Source organism: Dysidea avara, chromosome 7, assembly GCF_963678975.1.
Source record: "Dysidea avara chromosome 7, odDysAvar1.4, whole genome shotgun sequence".
Taxonomy (NCBI): Eukaryota; Metazoa; Porifera; class Demospongiae; order Dictyoceratida; family Dysideidae; genus Dysidea; species Dysidea avara.
Window position 1 is genome coordinate 34029122 of NC_089278.1, and position 26575 is coordinate 34055696.

The 26575-nt window shown below is 37.1% G+C and overlaps 2 protein-coding genes across 4 annotated transcripts; one reads left to right on the forward strand and one right to left on the reverse strand.

Annotated features, from left to right (window-relative positions):
• The first annotated feature begins 1234 nt into the window (after positions 1-1234).
• On the forward strand, positions 1235-11148 carry LOC136262078 (uncharacterized). 2 transcript variants are annotated; one of them, XM_066056220.1, is made up of 3 exons: positions 1235-1382; positions 6268-10226; positions 10804-11148. In XM_066056220.1, exons 2-3 carry the CDS (start codon positions 6277-6279, stop codon positions 10898-10900), a joined length of 4047 nt encoding a protein of 1348 aa, XP_065912292.1. In that variant the 5' UTR covers positions 1235-1382; positions 6268-6276; the 3' UTR covers positions 10901-11148. The 2 variants fall into 2 exon arrangements, with proteins under 2 accessions (XP_065912292.1, XP_065912294.1); XM_066056222.1 differs by having other exon boundaries at positions 1235-1378.
• Positions 11149-11727: 579 nt separating this feature from the next.
• On the reverse strand, positions 11728-25250 carry LOC136260814 (uncharacterized). 2 transcript variants are annotated; one of them, XM_066054686.1, is made up of 5 exons: positions 25088-25250; positions 19790-19856; positions 19630-19733; positions 15771-19570; positions 11728-11959 (listed from the first exon to the last, which is right to left on the reverse strand). In XM_066054686.1, the coding sequence occupies exons 3-5, from the start codon at positions 19645-19647 to the stop codon at positions 11881-11883; spliced, it is 3897 nt and encodes a 1298-aa protein (XP_065910758.1). In that variant the 5' UTR covers positions 19648-19733; positions 19790-19856; positions 25088-25250; the 3' UTR covers positions 11728-11880. The 2 variants fall into 2 exon arrangements, with proteins under 2 accessions (XP_065910758.1, XP_065910756.1); XM_066054684.1 differs by having other exon boundaries at positions 15771-19733.
• Positions 25251-26575: the final 1325 nt, after the last annotated feature.

Genomic DNA, 26575 nt, shown 5'->3' on the forward strand with positions numbered 1-26575 from the left:
ATAGCTAAGACATTATTGATGATCTAATTGATTAGACCACTTCATGGTCGCCTTTATAAAAACCACCTCTTTACAATAATCATCCATATTAATTTTGATAAGCTTCAAATATGTGCTTATACAAAGGGGTCAATGTCACCTCCTATTTTTGGTCCACACTTCATTCAAGTCATCTAGCCAGCTGTACCATCATCGCTTAATTAGTTTGTACCAAATCAAATGTGTCATACATGCTAGTAATACATTTTCCCTACATCATAGTATATTAGAGCCTAGGCTCTCTATGACTACAACTAGGCTATATACAGATAGTTTAATATTATATGTACTTTTTATACCTGCTGTACTTAGCATATTGTATGTATTCTCTTTTAGGGTTCTGCATGCAATTATGCAATGTACTGAACTCAACAAGTGAGTGTAAATGTACATAAAAGGTGTAGTGTGTGTGCAAATATTAATTATTAACCATTAATTAGATATTGTTTTGTAATGTTGCACAATTAATTATAGTATCTTATAGTGTTTTTACCCCTAATGTTTACAGCAGCTGATCCAGGGTTTATCAAAGGGGGTGCACCAGTATATGGAGTAGGGATCTGTGCCCCCCAGAAGCTAAAGCTTTTTGCAGGACAAAATATCTTGAATGGTTTAGATCATTATCATACTGCTTTTTATCATGTGTGGACTACATTGATCAAGAGATGTATAGAGTGACAGTCATGGCAGCAGATATTATAGACCTAAAGAATGGCATACGCAAGATCGCATGCATTTCATTTGCAAGATATCCTTAACAGGCTAAATGTACCAATGCAGCTTGTTAGGTGACTGTTCTATTAGAGTATTGACTGACTGCTCTATTAGAGTATCTCGATCTTGTATAACACGTACACATACTAGTAATTATTATAAGCCCACATCGAAGGCCACAGTGGAACGGGAAGCTAGGTCGGCACAGTGGTGCACTTTGCACTTTGTACCTAGCCCTATACGCCTTCTCAAAGATCTATGATCGAGTCTATGATAAAGCCAGTGGGGGACCACTTATGGCAGAGGGGACCAACTGTGGCGGCATAAATTGTTCGGGGGGGGGGGGGGGGGGGGGACAAGTTACAGTGCTGCAAGTAGTCCGGGGGGACCAAGTATGGTTGCTGCAACTGGTCCGGGGGGACCGGTTGTCATAAACCGTTACGCCGTGATCGCGTTAGTATACGTACGTATACCCACATAACAGTACGCCGGGATTAATTCGAGCAATACTTTTTTGAGTCGGGAGGCAATAAACACCATCGATCGTCCTCAAGTTTGTAACTCGTGTATAGCTACCCGTCAAGGTTAACCACTAACTGCGCGGCGGATCAAGTTGTCAGAGCCGGTGGGTACGTGTAGCTATACGTATAGTTTAATTGCATGCATGTCCATTTCTATGTAGCTAGCCGCTCATATTGTCTTGTCTTGTCCTGTCATCTTTTTCTCACTGCGTGCATGCATGTAGGGTTGGCAATGAAATAATCGACCCCCTTTTAAATTGTGTGTAATTAAACACAAGGACTGGAACCTCGACTGGAACACTACTGGATCGGCCTTTGGTTTTACAATTCAGTGAGGTTGGTTTTATTGAGTCTTGTTAGCTCATGGCCATCAGAAAACTTGTAGCCTCCTAGCTGCTGCAATGTGAGGAATAGTCAGAGTAAACAAAGACTGATCAGCTTCTAGTGGTTAACCAACGATAAAGTTTTGGAGAGAGTGGCAAAGCTTGTACAACACTAATAAACTAATTTTGGATATACGTGTAGGCAAGCTAGCATAAGAACTATCATGATAGCAGTCATTGTGATAATATGATTATAGCTATGTAGCTACAATAGAGTGGATAGCTTACATGTATCTCAGATGGCCATCACTTTGTTTCGTTCAAAAATATCATGGTGGATAAGCATCACCATCACATTCCCTGCAGCACAGCAGTAAGAAGTGTACAAGTGACGTAAAGTATGATAAAAAGTAGTGAAATCCTTAGAAGACACAGTTTTTGCTTATGTCACTGCTCTATGTAGCAGGCTGTAGGTTCCCTAAAGACACAATTCAATAAAACCAACCAACCATATCATGTGTAAAAATCAAAAAAATATGTCAGTCCAGTGTTCCAGTCCAGTGATTAGTTACATCCCTTTAGATCAACTTGCAACTCAGGGGATGAAAATGGTCTAGTTTTAAATGGTGGGTTTGCAAATACCTTCCGTTTGGGATATAGCTAGCTACCCTTGTGATAACTTTTGACAAATTTTGGTCTCAAATCCATAAAAAATGGGAAGGAATGTCTAGAATGTTGTCCATTGCCTTTCAGGGATGATTGCATGGGTCAAAATACACTACTTACAAGGTAGTTTGTTTTACTTCATTCAGTTTTGATGCTTGACAGGACTGCAATAAAATACCAGCCCATTGAAACTCACTTAATGAAGTGCAATTGATTCACTAACTCTCAGACACCTTTACAGACCTTAAATATCTCATTAAGTGGCGCTTTATGTTGTTATTTGCTTTAGTTCCTTTGTCCATGCAAACTCACACTGTGATTATTAAACTCAGCTCATGCTGTGATTAATAAACATGCAGCATCCGTTAGCCTAAGAATACGCATCCATTTTCAAAAGCATAAAGACCATCATGTAATGTACCATTCATAGGAACATTACAGCATGTTAAACAGTATCACTGATGCTGTTGCCTTTTATTCAAAAACCTGAAAAATGGTGAAAATTGAAATGGAAGCTACAGAAACAGCTCACCATATTATTAGCCATATTATTAGCTAATAGTGTTGATATAGACTTAGGTAGGATTGATCACCCAGAGTTAGAGAAACCATGCAGAGAGGTAACCCTATAATGTATGAGCATCTTCAGGTATTAGTAGGCCATGCAGTGGTAGGAAATTGGCCTGGCAGAAATCCAGCTAGGCAGTTGAGAATTCAAGTCACTGCCCTCAGCTGTTCAGTAGGGGATTGTATATCTAGTTATGTATAATAGGCAGCATACACTGAAATGGAGCTAAAACTGAATTGAGCAAATGAAAAGTTATAACTATAAGGTATACCTAAACTGTGGACTACAAAATTTACGTCACAGTGTATCTCACAATGTAGCTAATTATTATGTGACCCAGTCTGGGAAAACTGGTCTTATTTCCCATGTCAGCAGATTTGATTTTTCACCCAGTACACAAAGCTACATGAATAAACTATCAAATTTCACAATCAAAATCAGCTAGACTTGAGTGATCTGATTTTGCTGGCTGCTTTTCCCAAGCCCATTGGCGATCCGTACGTGAGTGTGTGACATTATATTTGAGCAGTACTGTAGCTATGTGCTTAGTATGCAGAGATAACCTGTTTATTGTGTACTTTACCCAAGTGTGTGCTATGGTCAGTTTAGCCATAAAGAAATTCATCACTTAATTAAATTATAGCAATTTAAAGGTTTTTGCTAGAGAAACCATATTTGCCATACAAGTATTTTAGCCACAGTTTGCATACAAAATAGAAGAAATCATTTAAAATATTATAGACTATTTACATGTGCAATAAACATGCAAAGTTCATAACTTGTATTACCCATGCATGCACAAATGACCCTTGTCTTGAATTACATGGCTTGGGAATTTACTTCTTCAAGCAAAGTTTTATCCTGGCAACTATAGGAGAGCAGCATTTATATAATTATGAGAGCAGCAATGATATATTCCTTGAAATTAACTTATACCAAATCAGTTGAGAGAACAATATCTGGACTAGACTAATTATTTAACTTTACAATCCTCATCTAATCTTATATCTGTGCTCTGACCTGTACATGTATTCTCCTTGACCAGATAATGCTTGTGTTTTCACTTTTAATCTCCTTGAAGCATTCATTTGAGACCTGGTGCTTTTTCAGAGCCTGGTTATATATGTTGTGAGTCAAAACCTTGACAGCCAGATCCAGTGGTGACTTGTTTCCTAGTAACATGTGTGCAATCTAGGCATGCATGCTTGTCTTTGTAGCATATAGCTGGAGTATATATCTTGAAGGATTAAATATCATCATCTCTCTAAGTGCATCCAAGCTATTCATTGTGTGTAATATTATAGTAAGGCTTTTACATACTTCCTTGATCCATTCCGTATAAACAGGAAACAAGTGGAATTCACTTGTATGGTTGCATATACTGATATGATAGTATGTGTGTTGACAGAGTACTGATGTAGTGGATAACTTCTGTTATCTATTGGAGGTTGTTTAAAGGCTATTTATAACCTGCAGTATCAGCTGTTGGTTCAGCAGCTGCTAGCAATGGAATTATTGCTAACTACGTAATCTACATAATATTGCTAATGTCTTTATTGTTCGTAGTCTACGTGCTGGCTTTATATTATATCTATTTATGTGTTCTGAAGATGTTATATCATAGGGTTCTATGCAACTGTATGGTCTGACAAACACTCTCCATAATGCATGTGGGATGATACCGAGTACATCTTAACAAGTGTAAATTCCTGCATGTCACTAACAAAAAGAATCCTGCTATGTACACACTTCACACTATGCAATGAAAGACTTACAAATTAAGGGAACTATAGTATACTAAATTTTACTTCTGCATCACAGTATGATATCAGCAGGCTTTCATGGTAAGCCAATATGGTCACAGTGTTGTTATGCCTTTGTATATACTGAAACCTCCAATTGCTTTTAGCGCGTACTTACATTTTTTGGGATCCTCACACCTTATACAACATTGAAAGTAGAATCTATCCTAAAATTAGGTTAGGCAAAGCTGACTCCTAAATTCACATCACTTTCCATCCTGCCACTTCAAAATTCATTATTGCCATAATTAATCACTGGTGCAAGTGTTTCAATGTTGAGATAGACTAACCATCATTTAGAGCTAAGAAAATGTTTCTTCTTGCTCCACAAATGTGACTGGATCTGCAAAAACAGGACATAATTACATTTTTTTCAAATTCCTGTTTATTAAATAGTTATAATCTACTTAGCCAAGTGTACCCACTAGCAAAGTTACAGCTTTGTTTGCCAATAACTTCTGGAGTTACAGCCCTACAAAGTAGCAACAACAGAAAAATCGATTTGTACAGGCACTTACAAAAACCATTGTAACTTACCAACGGATTGAGGTTCAGAGCTAAAAGTTTTGCCATCGTATGTGCCATGAATAGGGGAATCATTTACTGGGTAAGTTTTTCCTTTACTCGCTCTTCTTCACTGCATACAAAGGCGAAATTCGTGAAGAAAATTTGATTGCTTACGATCGCTTCGACATGACATAAACAAATGCTCATAACTTATGTATCCTTGGGTCTACTGCAACAACACAAAGATTTTACAACTCCTTTTGAGCAGGTGAATAAGATGATATCCAGGTTTTTCTTGTTAGTCCTTTCCTTCACTAAGAAAGAGGGTTAAAAAATATACGGAATTTTTTCAATGATACGCAAGTATTTCACCCAATGTATTCAATGCTTTATACTGTAAATTTAGGCTTGTGGAATTATGTCCCTTTCTCACAGATCCGGTCACAAATGTAAGCATAATCTTTAGTAGGCCTCTCATAATTTTCTTATAGTGACAGAAAGAACCTGCTGTAACTGTGATTTTGTCACCTTAATTAAATGATGAATAATGAATATGGCCACCTGCCTGCTAGTCACTGATGAGGAACTGTACTTGACCTTATTGCAAGCTTTGTTTCAACAATAATATTATTATACTATGGGGTACCCCAGCATGTAGCTGGATATACCAACAATAATATTTAGCCTACAGTCAAAAAAGAAGTGTCTCTGGTTTTCTAACATGCAAGAGTTCATGCACACAAATCTTTGCTACTTGCAATGTCAGATACGTAGCCATACAAGTATATTTGAGGTGAAGAGGTATCAGTAATCAGATTGAAACAGTAGTAAGCAAAGTGGATTAAAGCATAATAGAACCAGTAGCTATGAGCAAACTCTATAGTTGCAATAAAATAGACACATTACAATGGCTTTATATAGTCACCACCTAGAAACAGGTAGTTTAGTAAAATACCTATTAACCCTCATGGCTTGTAAAAGTAAAGAAGGGTTTTTTGTTTATAGGTGTCACATGATACCTGATACCACATACATGCCATTAATGTTAACACAATAATACCCAGCACATAAGAATGACTGCAGTTATCCTTAAATAGACATCATGTCAATGGTTTCTATTGTTACAGGAAACTGTCATGGCTTTGCTATTGTTTCTTATGGTTGTTCCTCTGGTCTATGGAAGTACTAGAGAGATCATTGTCAACACAGATGGAAATGATACTGAAGATTGTTTGGAAGGAGATTATCCTTGTTCTTCACTTGGTTATGTACTAAACCATTTACAGAGTAATGATTGTGTCAACATAGCATCCAACTCAGTCCCATTAACTACAATAGTAGAGTTACACAACCTTAATGCTATTACAATAAGAGGACAAGGTAACACCGTTGTAATGTGTAACAATACTGGTGGAGTATCCTGTAATAACTGTAGTAATGTTGTTATTGAAGGGATCACATGGGATGGGTGTGGTGATCCCTTACAGCGTAGTCCAGCAGGTCTTACATTCACTAACATAACTATTTTATCCATTACTAACTGTATTCTGCAAAATTCTGAAGTTCATGCATTGTACTTACATATGGTTGCTGGGTTAATAAATATTACTGGTACACAAGTCATCAACAATGCTAACTATGATACTATTCATTGTGTCGGTGCACAGAGTGGACGATGTTGCATTAAAAATAATCACACAGAATTTGGTGGACTGTACATAGATGGAGCCCTTGAAGAAACTATGGTATCTATTTCTAATTGTAGGTTTGATGCCAATGGCTATTTTGGAGATATGGCAATTAATAATACCAGTCTAGAATGTGAAGAAGCAAAAGTAGCTGATGCCGCTGCTATGACAGTATTAAATTCCAATGCTTATGCAACCATGGACGTAATTATTAAAAATAGTGCATTTCTATCCAATCGTGGTTATCGTGGAGGTGCAATTTACATTAACAGCACAAATTTGGGTATTATATTTTACAATACAAGCTTTGTGAATAACAGTGTTACACAATCTGATTTCGGTTCCTCTGCATTAATGTTAGAGCTAAATCTACTATCAACTACAACCATGATGCACATGTCATTTTGTAGTTTTAGAAATAATAGTGATGGGCGAAATGTTATTGGCTTTACGATAGAAGGGCAGCCCATACACTTGGTTCTGACAAACTCTAACTTTGTTAGCAATAGAATGTACCAAATCAGCCTGATTGAAATGAATATACAGTCATCAAATATTGTGGATGTTATGCATTCAAACTTCTGTAACAACATGGGAGGTGCTTTGCTTTACATAGATTTGCTATCTACTAACCTTAATGTCTCCTTGTATGACATCCAGGCTGTAGACAATTATGGAACATCTCTTGCCAGAAGGAATGGCCTATTAATATTTCAAGTATTTGAAGAGGACTGCATTATAAATATCACAGAATTGAATTTTACAAACAATCATTATGAACGTAATGGAGGTGGTATTTTTATCAATGGCATAGTTCGTAAAAGCTTTAAATTTCATGTAAAAGATTCACATTTTCAAAACAACATTGGACACAGCTCAGGTACAGTTATGTATGCTGAACTAAGGACTGACATTGCTTTTCTGTTCTCTATTTACAACAGTAGCTTTGTTGGCAATTCAGGTGGAACCTCTATTGTTAGAATTGTAAATCGTTCAGACATGAATGTTTTCATTAGGAAACTTGCCATACTACTGTTGGGTCATTCAACAATCTTTGCTAATAATCATGGAGGAGCTCTTAGTATGGAAGACACTTTACTTGTTGGTGTGGGTAACACCACTTTTCATTCTAACACAGTCAATAATGGTGCTGGTCTGTTTTTGGGTGACTCCCATGTATTGCTAAACTTTTCCTATTTTAGATTTAATTTCCATCATAACTTTGCTTTTCGACGTGGTGGAGCAATCTACATTCAGTTCCCATCTAATTTAAATGCCACAAACTGTAATTGGTTATTGTATGAGAACAATAATGAGATTTGCAGTGGAGATGTTCAAAAAGCTGATGGTTGTCCAGTGATTGATGGTAAACTGTTATGTAGTGAGATAACCCCTCAAGCTGTTAATGACTCACTATGCTACTTTGATTTTGAAGAGAACAGGGCTATAGCAGCAGGTAATGCAATATATTATGATGTTCCAGAGTTACCTGCAATTGAAAACTCATCTAACCCAAACTCTGTGTTTTATATCCCACAAGACAACTTTTGCTTTGAAATTAGCGATTCTAAAGATTTATCTACCCAGCCCTTTTTTACAAGACTAAAAGAACCAGCAAAATGTATTGATACAGATTGTGTAACTTATTACATTACTGATATAATGCTTGGTGAAGAGATAGAAATACCAGCAGAGGTTGTGGGTTATAACAACAAGTCTGCTGAATCAGCAGTATTTTTTATAGCATGTGAAGAGAACTGTACCACCAGTAATGGCAGTACAAACTATATGATCACTGGAACTACTCCTATTCTGATAAGTGATAAGTTTGGAGGCATAAAAATAACTGGTATTCAAAATGGTCCTCCACTAAAGTTGCATTTATTTAGTGCTTCATTACACTTTGATCTTGTAGTAGAACTCATTCCTTGTCGATCAGGATACATGTATAACAAGGTAACAATGCAGTGTGAATGCTATACCACTGATGGTATTGTTTCATGTTCATCTGAACCAACTATCGAGAGAGATTACTGGTTTGGTATGGTGGACAATACTACCACTGTATCACGTTGTCCTTATACATATTGTAACTTTAGACGCAGGGAAATTAGTCCAGGAAGGTTTGTGTTACCATCAGTTCAGGATGACCAGTGTGACTCACACAGAACAGGACCAGCTTGTGGTAGTTGTGATGATGGCTATACTATACCTTTTGATTCTGTTAAATGTGTCAATGTTGATGATTGTCATCCTGGGTATACAGTCTTGGTGATCATTGGTGTAATGGTTTACTGGATAATAGTGATTGTGGTTGCTTTCTTTTCTGTGTTATACTTGTGCCACATAAAATGTAGTATAGGATACTTGTTTGGAATTATCTATTATTACAGCGTGGTGGATGTCTTGTTAGGGGAGGTTGTAAATTATTCTGATGGACTTAATTCACTAGTTCAAATATTTGGAGGCACCATATTCAAACTTTATCCTGGATTTCTGTACAAAGTATGCTTTATAGAAGGAATGGACACTATTGATCAATTAGGTGTTCATTATGTGCACCCAGTGGCAGTTTTGGTGTTGATATGGTTACTCAGTCAGTTCACGAGGTGTTCTACAAAGGCTTCTCATCTCATCAGTATTGTGACTACTCCAATGACAATTCTGACTTTAACATTAGCATACGTTTCCATCAGTGATACTTCTTTACGGCTCCTTCGGTACCTTCACTATGAGGATGTTGATAGAACTTATGTTTATTTATCTCCAACAACAGAATACTTTACTGGTCGTCACATTGCTTATTTCTTCATAGCTCTCTTCTCTGAACTGGTAGTAGGAATCGGTTTACCTCTTGTGTTGCTATTTCAACCATTTTTAAATCATAAAATTAATTTCACAAGATTTAAACCACTGTTTATCCAGTTTCAAAAATGTTACAAGGACAGATTTCACTGGCTTGCTTCTGCTTATCTTTTATTTAGACAAGCAATTCTTATTATAATATTCGTTCATTTTTCTGATGTATACATTGAACAGTATTTATTGATGATTGTTAGCGTCATTGTTGCTCTTTTGCATTACGTGTTCCAACCGTACAAGAGTAATGCACTGAACAAATTTGATGGAGTAATTCTTTACACATTACTATTGATAGTATCACTACGACTTATTGCATATTCCAATGGGTTTACTGCTGGAGCTACTGTTGGAATAACGTACGTGCTCTACTTTTTCCCCATAATCATTTCCTTGTTTTTTGTATGTCATTACATTATTGTCAAGAAATGCAGTGGTGAGTCGGACAATACCAGAGCTGAACCTGAAGCAAGTGTTCCTAAGAAATCACGCTCCATCATCTACAGTCAGTCCTCACAGACCACTTACATTGATACAAAGTAAGCCAATCATAATAATTGTAAAGACCACTTTTGAAGTAATACTATACTCTGTTGACTACATGTTACTTCACTTGTACAAAACAATGGGCAGGTCTACACTACTACGTTGTGTACAGTAATTACAATGAGTTATAGTTTTTCTGAGGTGTTGTATATGGTTATTATTTTATCAATATACGCAAGTCCAGGCTAAACAAGATAACTTATAGAGTTACAAACAATATATAATTTCAGTAGAACTTAAAATCTTACTTTTTGTAAGTGGGTATTGACAATTTCAGATTTTATAAAACATACTGTATGCTTGCATTGCTTTGCTTTATGTGGGTACAACTTCAACATCTTTATTCCATAATTGCAGTAAATATGATAGGGACAAGTTGCATACATAAAATTAAAAATGATGCTTCCTGTGTTGGAGTATCAGTTGTATAATGTGGCAATTGTTTCAATGTACATGTACTGTAAGTGATTGAGTGTTCTGGCATTTTAGCTAATAGTTCATTTTACTGTATATAGATTTGTATGAAACCATTATACTCCACATCGATCTATTTTTTTATTGTCAATGCAGACTAATGAAAGAAGATGATACTGATGCCCGTGCATACACTGATTATTCACTGTATAATGATTCAGTCTTTGAGAACAGGAATACACAGACTATGTGATTTCCACACATTTCAGTATGTAGTATTGTAAAGTGTGAGCATGTACATGTATTATTATATGACTATGAGTATTTCACAATTAGTTTTAGTATTGTAGTATGTATGTAGACTCTTATGCAGGCCAACATACAGACTGCTGTATATTAACCACATCATATTGTATCCTAATATCACAAGCTATTATATTATGTATGTATCTAATGGTAAATGTATTTGAATTTATGCAGCATATAGTATTAAGTTTTGATGTCAATGTACATGTGTATTTAGTAGTTGATATTATGTATATGCATGCTGGCTTCTGTATCTGACTACACCATGCATATGATTTTCACACTAACGTTGTCTTAAACTTATCACGTCTGCTTTCTAGAGATGGTATTTTGGTGGCATGTAAAAGTTCACACATATCTAGAGGTCTTGGGAACTTGATACACTGGAGTGACTTCATGATTGCTTTGCATGTGGCTGACAAAGTTATATTAAAGTGAAATGTGTGTGTGCTTTGCACCATCTACAACTCCCAGGAGTGTGTAATTGGTCTGGAATTTTTTGATCCCTAATTGTTGTCCTATACTCCACCACATCTCACTTTGTGAGGACTTGTGGTCTGGCAACACTTATGAAAAACCTACATATATAAAATGGCTGGGAATTGTAGTACTCTAGGTGCTCTGAAAAGCCATCAATATCTTCAGTTTCAGCAAAAATGTACTTATCAACATATAATACTGTGATGCATTGTGAGACTGGTATATGTGTATGTTCCGGTAGCGGTAAATTAATAATCAACCAATCTAAGCCCACCAAATCTCCCATCAGTACAATTATACTGCAGAGAACTATTCACTATTGTGCACTATATTACATGTCATACATACTACACATCAGATCAACTAGTAAAATTATAGTTTAAAGTCAGTGCAAACATGCATTCCTCTAAAATCAGCATGTGATGTAACATAATTATACGTAGCTGATTATAAATCATCCACAGGCATATAATTCAGAAGTGATTCTTGATAATCCTTCATACTCTGACTCATCTCATGGCTACAGCTGTACATGTGAAAATATAGTAGTAGTTAAGAAGTTTAGGTTGTTTATCCTTACAGCACAAAAGCTGTTTATTGTGAATTATATGTAACAGTGGTGACTATAAGGCCACTCCAAATAAATTCTCTATTTCCTGTCCTGGACTCAAGCATATTTGCATGCGGGCGATCCATTTCCATTATTTCATTATACGATTGGCAGCTTTTCAAGCCACTATTTGTCTTGCATAACCATAAAAATCTGTATAAAAGTATGTTCAAGCTTGTTCCTTCCTTTTTAAGTTGCAAAAATAACACAAACGTGAAGTTTGTGCCGACTTGATAGCACTGCTGACACATGGTTTCAAGTGAACCTGTCAGTATGCAACAATAACCGGAAAATAATGGAAGAATACGGAATAGTGGAATATTTAGAGCTGACAGTAACTAGATGCAGGCGGTGGACGGGAAACAGAGAATTTATTTGGAGTGGCCTAATGACACATCACACAAACTTCACACACACACACACACACACACACACACACACACACACACACACACACACACACACACACACACACACACACACCGCACACACCGCACACACCACACACACCACACCACACCGCACACACACATTATGCTGATGTATATCAGGGGTGTATCCAAAGAAGTTTCCAGATTTGGTAGTGAGTTATTAATGCAGGGTCTGGGGCACAACCCCCAGCCACTGACAGATATTGAACATCAAATGCTTCAAAATTTACTAGTTCATGGATATGCAGCTATCTTCAATGTATGCTTAATTATTTAGTCCTATCAATTATGGTTATAATATGGTTGGCCAAGAGTATTGTAGTGATCCAAATAGCTAGCTATATGCAAATTCACTGTTTTAATGCATTTACATTATTCTATACTTGCAATCCATTATGAATGTTCTATTAGAGTACTTTGACTGTTCTATATGAATACATCTGACTACTCTATTAGAGTATCTCCATCTTTACTAACATTTTCCTTGCATAGTTGAATTCATACTCATGTTCTCCCTAACATCCTTTTGAACAAGTTTCCTATTATTACATGCACTATAGCAGTAGCTATATTCCCATACTTCAGTGTATTTGTGCATTGATGGTTGGTGTTCTTGCTGCAAGCCCACAAGTTTACATTTAGAAGGGGGTTTCTGGAACCCCAGGAAACCCCCTAAATATGCTCCTGTATATACTATCCACACAAAAACAGCCAAGCTGTGAAAAAATGGTGCAGTCTTGAAAAGCCTTGGTGAAAAAAGTTGTGAAATCAAAGGTAGCGGCCAAGATATGGCTGCAATGATGTCAGTGCTAATAAATTTTAACAATACACACAGCCATTATTAAAATTTTTTAGCATTAACATCATTGCAGCCATTTCTTGGCCACCACCTTTGATTTCACAATTTTTTTCACCAAGGCTTTTCAAGACTGCACCATTTTTTCACAGCTTGGCTGTTTTTGTGTGGATTTCACTCCTTTTTGTACTTTATAAGGTCCCAAAACCAGCCTATGGCTGACTTTGAGGTTTGTTTTTACTCACATGTCTTCTTTTCTATGTAGATACAATGATGATTATTGAAGACAGACTTATAAATGTATTTCATTGCATGATATAATTCAATATTTGATAATATTATTGTAATACTCTAACAGAGTGCACATGTTTTGAGGACTTCTAACAGAACATTCATAGAATGTTCTAGAACAATCTAGTGCTTCTATTGGTAGATCTATGAAATTACAAACGTTTTATAAGTAGATTTCAACTAGAAATTTCATTTATAAAGCAGAAATTAAGCGAGGTGATTAGTCAAGGTAGCAGTGGTTCAGTGGTTAAGGATGCAGGTGTTAGGTATGAAGGTCCCTGGCTTAAACTCTGGTAAGGTTTTTTCAACATTTTCACACCTTTTTACCCTGTGGTGACTGCTCTATTAGAGTATCCCGATCCCGCGATATTACACTTGCTTAGTTTTTGCTTTATAACTTTGTTGCTGTAACTCTATTGCTATTCAAACTATCAAAATGCACTACTACAATGATCAGCCTATCTACACACCAATTTTCAAGTTATTTCTATACTTGGTTTACCCTGTAGCCGTGACAGAAGTTTGATCTATTTTATGTGAATAAATGCTCATACCTCCTTGAATATTACTCAGATTCACAACAAACATGGTACGTGAATGCACCGTTACACGCTCTTCATTTGTGCCAAAGATTGAAGCAATCGAGTTACACGTTTGTATTATATAGCAATTTTTGCAAAGTGTGTGAAAAGAAATCGAAGCCCCCGTACGGCATAAGAAAAAAACGAAGAAATTAAAACGAAATTTTGAGCACCCATATCTCACAAATAGCTGTTACGAATTTAATCAAATTTACTGTGTGGTGTACCCTACCTGGGGGACAGCTATAATACATAAATGGTGTGCTTTGGAGAAGGGGCCATGGAGTTATGCATGCATGAAAAAGCTGTTTTCTTTCTTCCTGTAAATAAACTCACAGTGTGGTCACCAGCTTTCTTGGCCGCACGACACACTACAGTGTGTCTTGATCTGAGTTTGACTGCTTTTATTAGGGTGACTCATCACTGCATAACTGTCTTATTAAAATTTCTTCCTGCTCCATTAGAGTATCTCAATCTTTTAACCAAAATGGGCACAGGATTAATTTTCTTGTCCTTAAAAGGTCATGATTGTTTCAAAATGCTAGCAATATTACCACACATACCTTTCATTCCTAAAATTTTGCTGCCGGTACAATAATAAACTCAAGCCTATGTAACTTTAGTCTGTTATTGTATCTCTAGCCTTCATATAATATATATTCTAAGGTTTAGAAATCCACATATTGCATATTTCACCAGTATCATTAAGTGGGAGGACATGTACGTAGCATTGTTATGTAATATGTACATTCCTTGTTTGTCTAAAGAGTAGAAGAAACTTACGGGGGCAAGCAACTATATCCTATGGCTTCTGCAAAGAAAATTATGTGTTTTATATGAAGCTGTAAAACCAACACAGATACTATCCTCCACCTGATGAATAAAACATGTTTTAGTTGAGACATTGAACTTCTGTTTAGTGCAAATCTGAGTGAAATCCTCTGCAGTATGTACAAATTATGGTGTGGTTACAAAACACTGTAATTTTAGTACTAAAGTTGATTCTCCTCCTACAGCTAATTGTGAACTCCCAAAGAATTCTTGCAGTGGTTTGTAATAGCATTATCTTTAAAAGTATGGAAACAGATTTTTAGGAACGACTACTATGGCTTCAAAGAGGAGATTACTGTTTTTCATAGAAAATTTAGTGAGTTCAATAGCTCATTTGATAAAGCACTTCAAAAAATTACTTCCATACTTTTGTTACAAACATACATGTACTTTAAGAAGCATAGAACTAAAACTGTGAGACTAGACCCAAAATTTGTAGAATTCTCATTCTTTAGGTCTAAAATACTAAACTGAGCCTTAAAGTCAGTACTTATGGTGATTTTTAGTTACCACAAACACATCTGATGCAAAATGGGATGGAAAACAAGCACAGATCATTGAAAACCAAGATTTTGCATGTGAAGCCATAAGAATTAGTAGCGTGCCTCCTTAACAGCAAGCTACAGTATAGTATAGAGAGTCTTGATGAATCAATGCAGGTTTGGTAAAACAAATCAAACAAATAGTTGTCACCCAGTTGTCCTGACTTAAAATTTTGACAACTGTCCATCTCAAAACTACTGATCATGATCTATATGCTGTATGCTATAATATGGTACTACAAATAATGTACTAACCGGTTTTGGGCTATGTTTTCAAAATTGTTTCCTTCTTGAGAAATCAAATTCAAATTTGACATTGAATTGCTTCTCTTACAAAGTTTAAAATGCCAAAATAAGAATAGAACTGGTATCATTAAAGGTAGCATGAACAATGCATATGCTGTTCCAGTGATGGTATTAGAGGTAAATCCATTTGAGAATGCAACCATTTGTAATGACAACACTAGGATCAATATGTGGAGAATTATGGCATCATACTTGTTGAGGAGGTCACTTTTGTATGGTTGCACAAAGTGATGTAACAGGGCAGCAATCACACTAATAGTCATCAACAAATACAGTTCAGTGTAATAGTCAGAGAAATTGATCACAACTATTACTAGTATAGCCTGTCGACTGATAAGGTAGACACCTGCAAACCAACGATACTTGTCCTTGTAGCATCCTTGAAACTGATCCAGAAGTGGTTTTAAGTTTAATTTTGTACAGCATAAGTTTATCCTTGTAAAGTTGATTTTATGATTTACAAATGGTTCTGAAAGTAGCAAAATAGGTAGCCCAACTACTATCGCTAACTCATACAACATGGCTATGATGAAATATAGTATGTGGCGATCAGTAAAATATTTCATTCCTGGAGAGTGATATGTAAATATTCCATCCACATCAGTGAATTGTATAGATCGCAGCAACTGTAAAGAAGCATCAGCTACCGACACATATGCTAAAGTTAGCATAAGACATATGGTAGGAATTGCTGCTTTGCTTATGAAATTTGTAAACCGTCTTGAGAACTTTTCACATCTACCAGAGCACTTTGCAAACCTACTGAGCAAATACAATAAAAGGATAACCACTGTTGGGTGAACATAATGGATGGCATATTGGTCAATTCCTCTCATTCCTTGTACAAAACATACTTTGTATAGAAATCCTGGATATAATTTGAAAATAGTTCCTGATATTGGAGCCAAATAACTAGCCTCTTTTGAGAGGCTTAGGACTTGCCCCAGCAAAATATCTGCTACACTATAAAAATATACGATCCCATACAAATATCCGATGTTGCATTTTAAACGGTACATAATTAGCATGAGCAGAAATGAAACAGAAATCACCAGCATCCAGTAGACAATTGTACTACCAATTATTAAGACCACAAATCCAGGACTACATTTATCAGTGCTGATACAGTCAACAGAATCAAGAGATAAAGTATATCCACTATGGCAGTTCCCACAAGCTGGTCCTGTTCTGTGAGGTCCACATTGATCATCTTGAACTGGAGAAAGTAGAAATTCACCTCGACTAACTTCCATACGGTTAAAATTACAATAGCCGCTGGGACAAACCGATACAGTAGTAGCATTACTTACTACACCAAACCAAAAATTTCTTTTGATTGTGGTGTGTCTAGGTGTACACGAGACAACGTCTTTTGCTGTATAGCATTCACAATGAGAATTAGCACTGTTATGTCTGTAACCAACACGACAGGGAACTAGCTCAATGTGTATGGTAGTATTTAAATCCAAACCTATTCCCAAAAGTTCTACTGACATTGTTGTTTTGTGAAACACTTCTCTACCAACTATGCTCATGCCAGAAAATCTATTTCTTAATGAAATGAGTGTATCACCTTCAATGCTGTAACCATTGCAGTTGCTTACACAGGAAATTATAAATTCTGCAATTTCAGCAGCTTCATTGTTGTAACCCAACAAGGATGCTGGGATGTCAATTGCTTCACCAAGCATGATATCAGGAATACTACAAACATACCACTCATCACATTTAGCTGGACTTCTTAACTGTACCCTTTGTGGTTGAGTAGCAACAACAGGTGAATGTTTGGTGTGAGAAGTTACAGTAAAGTTCTTTGGAAGATAGAACAATGACTTCATGTTGGTAGAGTTATTCAAGATGGATGAGTTGACATTGATAAATACTGTATTTCCAGTTATCAAAGCAGCATTATACACAAACTCAACATGATAAGTAGTAGAATTAAAATGACTCTTGTATTTATTTGACAAATAGTCAGTAACCAAGGTTGTTATGTGTTTGGTACACAAGCTGTGAATACCTAGTAACCAATGACACTGACTTGAGCCTAAATCAATACGAACAGCACCACCACGCTGGTAAGCAAGATTTCTTTGAAAAGAGAAGTAAAATGGAAAGAAGTTTAATAAAATGTATGAGTTATGTAATAGTAAACCTGCTCCATTGTTAGCCTGGTTGTTTTGAAACAATGAGTGTCCGTTTCCAAGCAATACAGCATTTGTAAGATGAATTACTGTGCCAATATTGTCAGAAAAATCAGATAAATCTACCAACAAAATTGCAGTACTATGTTCTTTATTTGCTATTTTTTCGATATGCACAATGCTTTCTCCACCTCTATTGCCTTTAAATGTGCAATGAGATATTGCAAAAAGATATGAATTATTACTTAAGGAATTGTAAATGGTTGTTCCAAGCCCTCTGCCAACATTGTACAAAAAGGAAGAACTGTTTACAAAGCATTTGAAATCTGCCTTCAATGATCCACTGATGTATAGCCCTCCTCCAACACTTGAATAATCATTTGAATGCAAATGTAACTTTGAAATGTGAACAGTACAATTACCTGTACTAATATCCACAACAAAAAAACCTCCTCGGCAATCTTTACACCTATCTGAAAAGCCAATATTGCCATGTGCTTGTATGTTTACCATTGATATTCTACTGCCATTGCCATTAAGTTTCAGGTATACTAAGGCATTTCCATTATTGCTGCTAAAGTTGGAATGAGCAATTTCAGCCATGCCACTATGGGACTCTGCATCTATTTGTAATTCAACAAGCCCAACACCATAGTCTTTATTATGTGTAAAAGTACTGTTTTCTATTTGTACCCTTGGAGATGCCTTGTACACAAAAAAGCTCACTACTGTTCGACCACTGTTGTTATCTTCAAACACACATGACGATACCGATATATGAACAGGCAATGTTACATTTTCTCCAGTTTTGAACCATACAAAGAGAGCTGACCCACTGATGTAGGATACAATCAAACTGTTGTTTTTAAATTCAATGCAGTTCAGATTAATAATTTGCAAGTTGTAAATGTTAACAGCTCCACCACCACGGCCACGATTAGACTGAAAGGTTGTGAACTCAACATTAACAGCCACCATTCTGGTTACATTGCTTACTAATACTTTCAAAGCAGCACCATTTGCTATTTCACTGTATTCTGGATCATTTGGTAATTCCATAAATTTCTCCATAACTATTTCTCCAAAATGTCCATTATTGTTAAATATGCTATTCGATATGTTTATGGATGTGTTATCAGCAGCCCCACCAATGTACAATCCACCCGTTGAAATGAAATCACGGGTGCTACAATGTATATATCCAGTTTGGGCGTATGCACAAATAATAGAATCGTAATTTGCATTGTGTAGAAATTTTACTCTGTCAATTTTGACAAAGCCTGATGTGTTTAATAGTGACATTGCACGAATCTTGGAGGACTGAAAAGTGCAATTGGTTACATACAGATTAGCCACACTACTAAACTGAATACCACCTGGAATATATGGAATACTGACATTATGTCTCTGAGGATCACCACATCCATCCCATGTGATCCCTTCAATAACAACATTACTACAGTTATTACAGGATACTCCACCAGTATTGTTACACATTACAATAGTGTTACCCTGTCCTCTTATTGTAATAGCATTAAGGTTGTGTAACTCTACTATTGTAGTCAGTGGGACTGAGTTGGATGTTATGTTGACACAATCATTACTCTGTAAATGGTTCAGTACATAACCAAGTGAAGAACAAGGATAATCTCCTTCCAAACAACCTTCGGTATCATTTCCATCAGTTTTAGTAGTGATCACTTTGGAGCAGGCTGTTTGACTAGTTGTCACTGATGTCAGTGTGGTAATGATAATGAAAATCTGCAAACTAGGTTCAAGAAAAATACCTAATTTAATTATAATACTTAAAAGTACATACTTAACCTCATATCCCTGTTTCTTATTGTGATTTGGTAAATGGACCTTTGCTGAACACTGTACCATATGATATCTGGAAGAACACAATTAATTATGTCAAATACATGTGTGTGTTTGTGCATGTGTGTGTTTGTGTGTGTGTAAACTGGGGAAGCAAATGCTCAACTGTCCATGTCTCATATAACAGTTGAAGGTCCAGGTGGGACCTTGGGTGCCCACACCTTCAACTGTGAGACATGGTACAGCCTCCTGCGGGTTACTAGTCCTGCCCCAGGAGGGCATGCCTGTGCTGACTCATAGCACCTGAGTAGCGCACAGGTGCCCCAGTGCTGGCCACTGGGCAACGTGACCGTGTAGCAGCAGCTGAAGGCTTTACTTTGTGTGTGTGTGTGTGTGTGTGTGTGTGTGTGTGTGTGTGTGTGTGTGTGTGTGTGTGTGTGTGTGAGTGAGTGAGTGATTGAGTGAGTGAATGAGGCAGCATTGCCAACTGGCTTAAGCATCAGCCTGGTAATTTAAAGGTTCCCATTTCGATACTCAGTTATGCCAATTGGTATTGTTGTCGTTTCCTTGAGCAAGGAACTTTACTCATATTGCTCCAGTCTACCCAGCTATAAATGGGGACCAGCTGGTGGTCTAGTATGTATCAACTGGGGAAGCAGCCCATCCAGCTGTTGCATCAATCGGTACCCGCTGGTATTGATTGGGGAAGCAAACGCCAACTATCTATGTCTCACACAGTGGGTGAAGGCTCAGGTGGGACTTTGGGCGCCCACACCTTCACACGTGGGACATGGTACAGCCTGCTGCGGGTTACTAGTCCTACCCCAGGAGGTTTGCCTGTACTGATTCCCAGCACCTGAGTAGTGCACAGGTGTCCCAGTGCTGGCTCACTGAGGATTTTCATAGCGCTAGCTATATAAAAACTGCAGGCAGTACACACATACACACAAAATCAAAAAAAGCAAAAGCACCAGTCACTACAGAAAATACAGACAATTCCTGTTATAAATGATAGTCAGCACATAGAGCTGTCAGCAAATAGAATTGGGGCAAAAGCACAAAGGTAATTACATCCATGATGCTAACATAATTTAAACCGGCCTTCCATCTGACAGTATATTTTTAAATATCTGAATACTCTTTAAGTCTTAAAATTGCACAAAACTTATGTAGATGTAAGGTGCATGATGATCAATGCATTGGACAAACCCTATTATGAAGTTTTATCTTTGTAGGAGCTTAGATGATGGAGTAATCACAAGGAAACTTGGTTGTTATTTTGTGCCAAGATTCCATTGGAAAATTTACAGAAAATGTTTTCTTTGTTGAAAGTTCTGGAAACTGGAATACATGCCAAAAGACATCTGTTGGGCTAAAGCAATATGTAAATTAAGCCCATAGTTCTATGCTTGTCTGAAGGAATCATGCAGTAAAAAAATTCCTCCAATTAAATAATAACATTATGATCGAGGTTAGGTGTTCTACTGCTTGCAAAAGGAAACCACAATCAGATTCATAATCACATATTATACCATTGATTTCATCATACAGTGAAACCTCTCTTATCCAGGCAGTCTGGTACATTCTACTGTCCATATCTCTGAAATGTCCGTAAGTAAGAAATTAAATACATGTCATGCGATGAAGTAACCGACTTAAATACAAGTAACATTGTTATTGGTATCAGTTTGTGCTATGCTGTTTAGTGGGCAAAACGGGGAAATCACAGAGCATTCATGGTCACTCCCCTGGGCTGTAAAAATGTATAATCACCTAACAGCAACATTTAGGCTCCCTCCTTGTATGCTTTCAAGTAAATATAAGGTAAGCATCTCTCACAACAGAAGTATTGACCAGAAATAGGCAATACAGTAGATCTCTTATCCGGACCTGCATATATTATCCATGGACCTCTATTATTCGGGAACCTCTGTTGTCTGGACAGCCCAAATTGATCTTGTGGTTGATAGTCTGTTGACAGTAATGAATTTTGAGTTAGATGAAAGTAAAGGAATAAGACTTATGTAGTATAGTGATGGTGCTGACCTCCAATAGTGGTGTAAATACAAGGGTGGTACTTCAAAGTGACCACTGGTGATCTTGAAAAAGTACAAATAATTTGCAAGAAATGTGATAAATTTCAACATTGGCCACTGAACCATGTTTGGTAGGTATTCATAGGTAGTACTTAATTTGTATGGCTTTAATAATCAACAGACTGATCACAATGTCAATTAATGATTATTAATCACATTCACACCTAAAATCCATTGTTTACTGTAGTGACTTATGCTAATGTTTGACTGAATATTTACGCAGGAATCATAAGTAGCTACTGTTTAAAGTACCACTGAGGTGGATCCATAAAGAGTGTAGATCATATCGCTTGTGCTAAAACAGCACGCCAAAGTCCACTCGATTCGAATGTCTAACTAGCTGGAGTAGACTAATAAGACTACATATAGCTATATATGCATGTGACTGTATTTGGAAAACTTATAAGGTTACATGTGAAACAACTAAATTTTACAGTTCACTGCGTAAAATTCACTGTTATCATTAAGGAAGTTATGCACCTGTTGAACATAAATCCAAGGTAGTTATACCAAGACTATAGCTAATGATTGAGAGTTTGAAGTAGCTAGCTAGTCAGTGGCTGGTACCCTCCAGCTGTCCAACACATGCCAGCCAGTGCTGGGGGTGGTAGGCAAGGGCAGTCCAGTCTAGCTACGTAGCTGCCTTTAGTATTTTCATCATATTAAACGTGACACAATGACACTATGATTGATACCATAATTGAAACAATCAGAGAAAATGTACATATATACAATAATAATAATGTGGGTGTGTTCTTGGTCACATGTGACCACAGAAAGGAGTTACAAAAACACCGGTGTGGGCATGGCAAGGAGTGAAATACAAATATAGCAATTAAAATTTATAGGGCTGATTTCAAAAATCCGGTCACATACAGTAGGCCAAGAGGGTCAGCAATGAAACAATCGACCTCTATGTTTCTCCTACAACTCTGGCTGATCAATCTTACCAAGAGTTCATAACATCCCTCCCTCTCTATATTATGAACTCTTGATCTTACTCAAGTCTACATTAAAACCATAGCCGGAGTAATAATACGGTAATTCCCCTCGCTGTTTCCGTAGCGTGCATTTTAATTTTCCGCAATTTTTATTGAATGGGCAGCAGCAGCACCAGCAATGCTGTTTAGTGCGCGTTTCCATGAATGGTACATTACATGGAGGTCATTATACTAGCGATTCCAGAATTCCATAAATTTTGCATAAAATTTTCTCCGTGAATCTTCCATTGGAGAGTTGGCACAATCAATTCGCTGCCATACAAGTGATTGATCACACAATTGGATCGTTTCTAGGGTTTCTGGGGACAAGGAATACGATGGTGCAGTTAGTTTTCTGCTACAAATATGGAGTTTTATGCCGACTATAAGATTATTTTGCAATACAGCCACCACAACGTTATGTTCTCTTTGCAAGAAACAACCCAGCACATGTTAGTTACACCAAGGTGAGCATGTAGTTTTCAATAGCACTATGCTAAAAGTCAGCAAATTTGTACCGCAAGTAGCTCATCTCTTGACTTTGATGCACCATTTTGGTAGCTGTCAAGGAGCTGTACGTTAATAAAAATAATAATCATATAAGCAGCTATATATCAACAGTACAACTCCTTGCTTTGCATGCACATTGTATTTTTGAGTGGAGGTGACTGGTACAGAGTGGTTGCACTTCACCATGTGTATGTTGTTTTGCCATCCACAAGATGCTAAATGCATGCAACTATTTAGTGGCTTTCTATGGAGGTGACCTTTATTCAGAGGGTCTTACAAGTAAGGTTACACTGTGGTTCATGTATTAAGGTATTTATAACAGAAAACAGAAGTTCAAAATGTTATTGTAAAGCTCATTTGTTCAGTTGTGCCATTTTGGGGACTTGTTTCAATGGAAAGATATGGAGAAAGTTTTACCTATTTTAAAGGACAAATGTGCTTATAACTCCACCATCCTATGACGGATTTTTTAAAACTAAGTATATACGATATCCTTAGGGAGTACTGCACAAGGCTATGCTAAATAAAAATTATTTCCATTAATTTTAAAATTCTTCCGGAATTGCTAATTATACTATTGAAATTAGATGTGTATTATTGGGAAAATGGATGCGCGAGTTTCTAAATCATATCTTGAGCCGCGCATCAGCTTGCATGCATTGGCATGTGAACATTATAAATCTCCACTTAATAAGGTCCAAAAAGGTGCCTGGGAAGTTTGTAAACCAATCTTGGACTTCATTACGTGAGTATTAGTGTTTTTTTTTAATTTTTTTATTTAGTAATATAAATAACTATATAAATAAATATTACAATTACAAACAACTATTACAATTACATAAACTACAGCTAGCTACAGGGGGAAAACTATTACTAGGGGAAAAGGGGATTGTCATCATCATCCGAGTGTTATGCACCTATCAATGTATTGCCCCACTACCCCCCCTCGGGCATATAGGGGATTTGACACAGCCGAATGTCAAATGCCCCATTATTAGTAGGAAAAACCTATCGTGTCAAATCCCCACCGTTGGCCCCAGTTGCAACGCGGGATTTGACATAGCGAAGGAGTTACAACAAAAAATAATTGGGTGCTTACTGAACGATTGTCAAATGCCCCATAATGGGGCAGCAGTTTCGTGTCAATTCCCCCTGTAAAGCCCCACTTACGCCCAAGGGGGGGGCAATACATTGATAGGTGTATTAGTGGGTCGGTATTATGATTATGATTACTGAAAACACAGTTACAAACTGATATGTTCAGGTAAGGAATTAGAAAAACATTACAAATCACATATAGATAAGAGTCAGTTATAATTTATCTAAAAATACTTGTAGAGATTGGGATTCTATTGTGTCAGTTGGTAAATTGTTCCAATCGTGGATAGATTTGGGGTAGTATTTTATTGCAGCGCCGTTTTATCGAAAATTGAAGTACAGTGAATCATCTTTTAAGCAAGTGTATTTTGTAGAGCGTCTCACCCAATAACCCCCAAAAAGCACTGGACAACATCCTAGATTTTCCTGCCTATTTTTAATATGAGCCAAAATCAGTCAAATTTTACGACACGACTAGCTGAGCTAAATCCCAAACGGAAGGCATTTGGTCTCTACCGAACCCCGGCCGGGAACCCACTGTTGGATAGGCTCCATCCCCCCTGAGTTACAAGCTAGCCTACGATATAGTCTAGTCGGTAAAGTTAATACAGTGAACGTACCGTTTCCATGATTAGCCGTGACTGAGTTATAGCAGTGTAGCCGCTTGTAACTATAGACCCGGCACTGCCTGTTTCTTGCGCTGTTCAGGGTATACTATCGGTTTGCTGATAACTATAGAGTCCGGCTAGAACCCGGTACCAATTTATACCATCGCACTGAGGTCGCAACGCTAGCTGGAAAAAAGCACCGAGAAACCAAAGAAATGCATTTCTTGGAAAAGTGTTTAATGTACTTAGATTAATTCACCCACGTACTTGTGGCTTTAGCTATCAACATGTCTAGTGATTAATACTGTAAGATTAGCTACATGGTAGCAATTAAAGTGCATGCATGTCATTGATTCCTTGGTCACAGGGCTTACCCTTGCTCTGCCTGTTCAGACACCCTGGCCCCATCTAATTTATCTACTTCTGCTAGTGGTGCCAGCCGGCAGGCAATCAGCTAAGTTCAGAAAGTATTCTTCTCTGACTCCATCATTTCACTTCTCCCCTGTATGTGTTGAGACCCTGGGTGCTTGGGGGTCATGTGCACGCTCATTAGTGAGGCGGATAGGTTCCCGGGTAATGGAACAGTCTGGTGATAATAGGGCCACCCAAGTTTTGATTCAGAAGGTTGCTATTGAAGTGCAACGTGGAAATGCTGCTTCTGTAATGGCAACAATTCCTTCATCAGAAGATTGGGCAGAGTTTGCCTCTCTGCCCACTGTTTGAGCATTTATTATTGATTTATGATATCTTTTTTATTTCCCATCAAAAAAACAACAACTCAAGTGCATGCAATTGCACCACAAGGCACAGTACTTGGACCCCTAACATTTCTAATACAGCAACTCACAACTCTGCCTATTCAAAGTGATTGTTAGCTTTATAGAATTATCAATAGTGTAGGAGACATTGACAGAAAGTAAACTGTCGGAAATGGGAAGATCCTTGGCAACTTAAGTTTAATGTACAATTTTATACATTGTACAAGATCCTTATCATCACTCACTCACAACTACATACTTCACAATCACATCCTGGATATATGTATCTGTGTCTAAATTCATAAACTCACTGTCCACTTGGTCACCTCACATGCTAAAATTAATGTTGTGCATGACTAAAGCAACTTGAGCATCGACTCAATTTCTTAAAACTCACAAGTTAAAGAATCAGCTTATTTACACAACAATGGTCAGACCACAATTAGAGTATGCATCTGCAGTCTGTCACGTTGGAGATATTTCATAATTGCAGAAAGTGCAATGAAGAGCAGCATGCTGGGTAGAATGACTATTGCAGATTCAGTTCAGTTTCCCTAATGCTATATAGTGCATTACATGTACAAATTCATCAGAAATTATCCAGGATACAAGTATTGCATAAGATACTTTACCACTCCAAATTCCTCCTTATTACATACCAAATTAAAGACAATACCATCAACTTCATTACATCTTACCTACCTCATCCATCACGGTATACTAAAATGGCTATTTCTCAAGT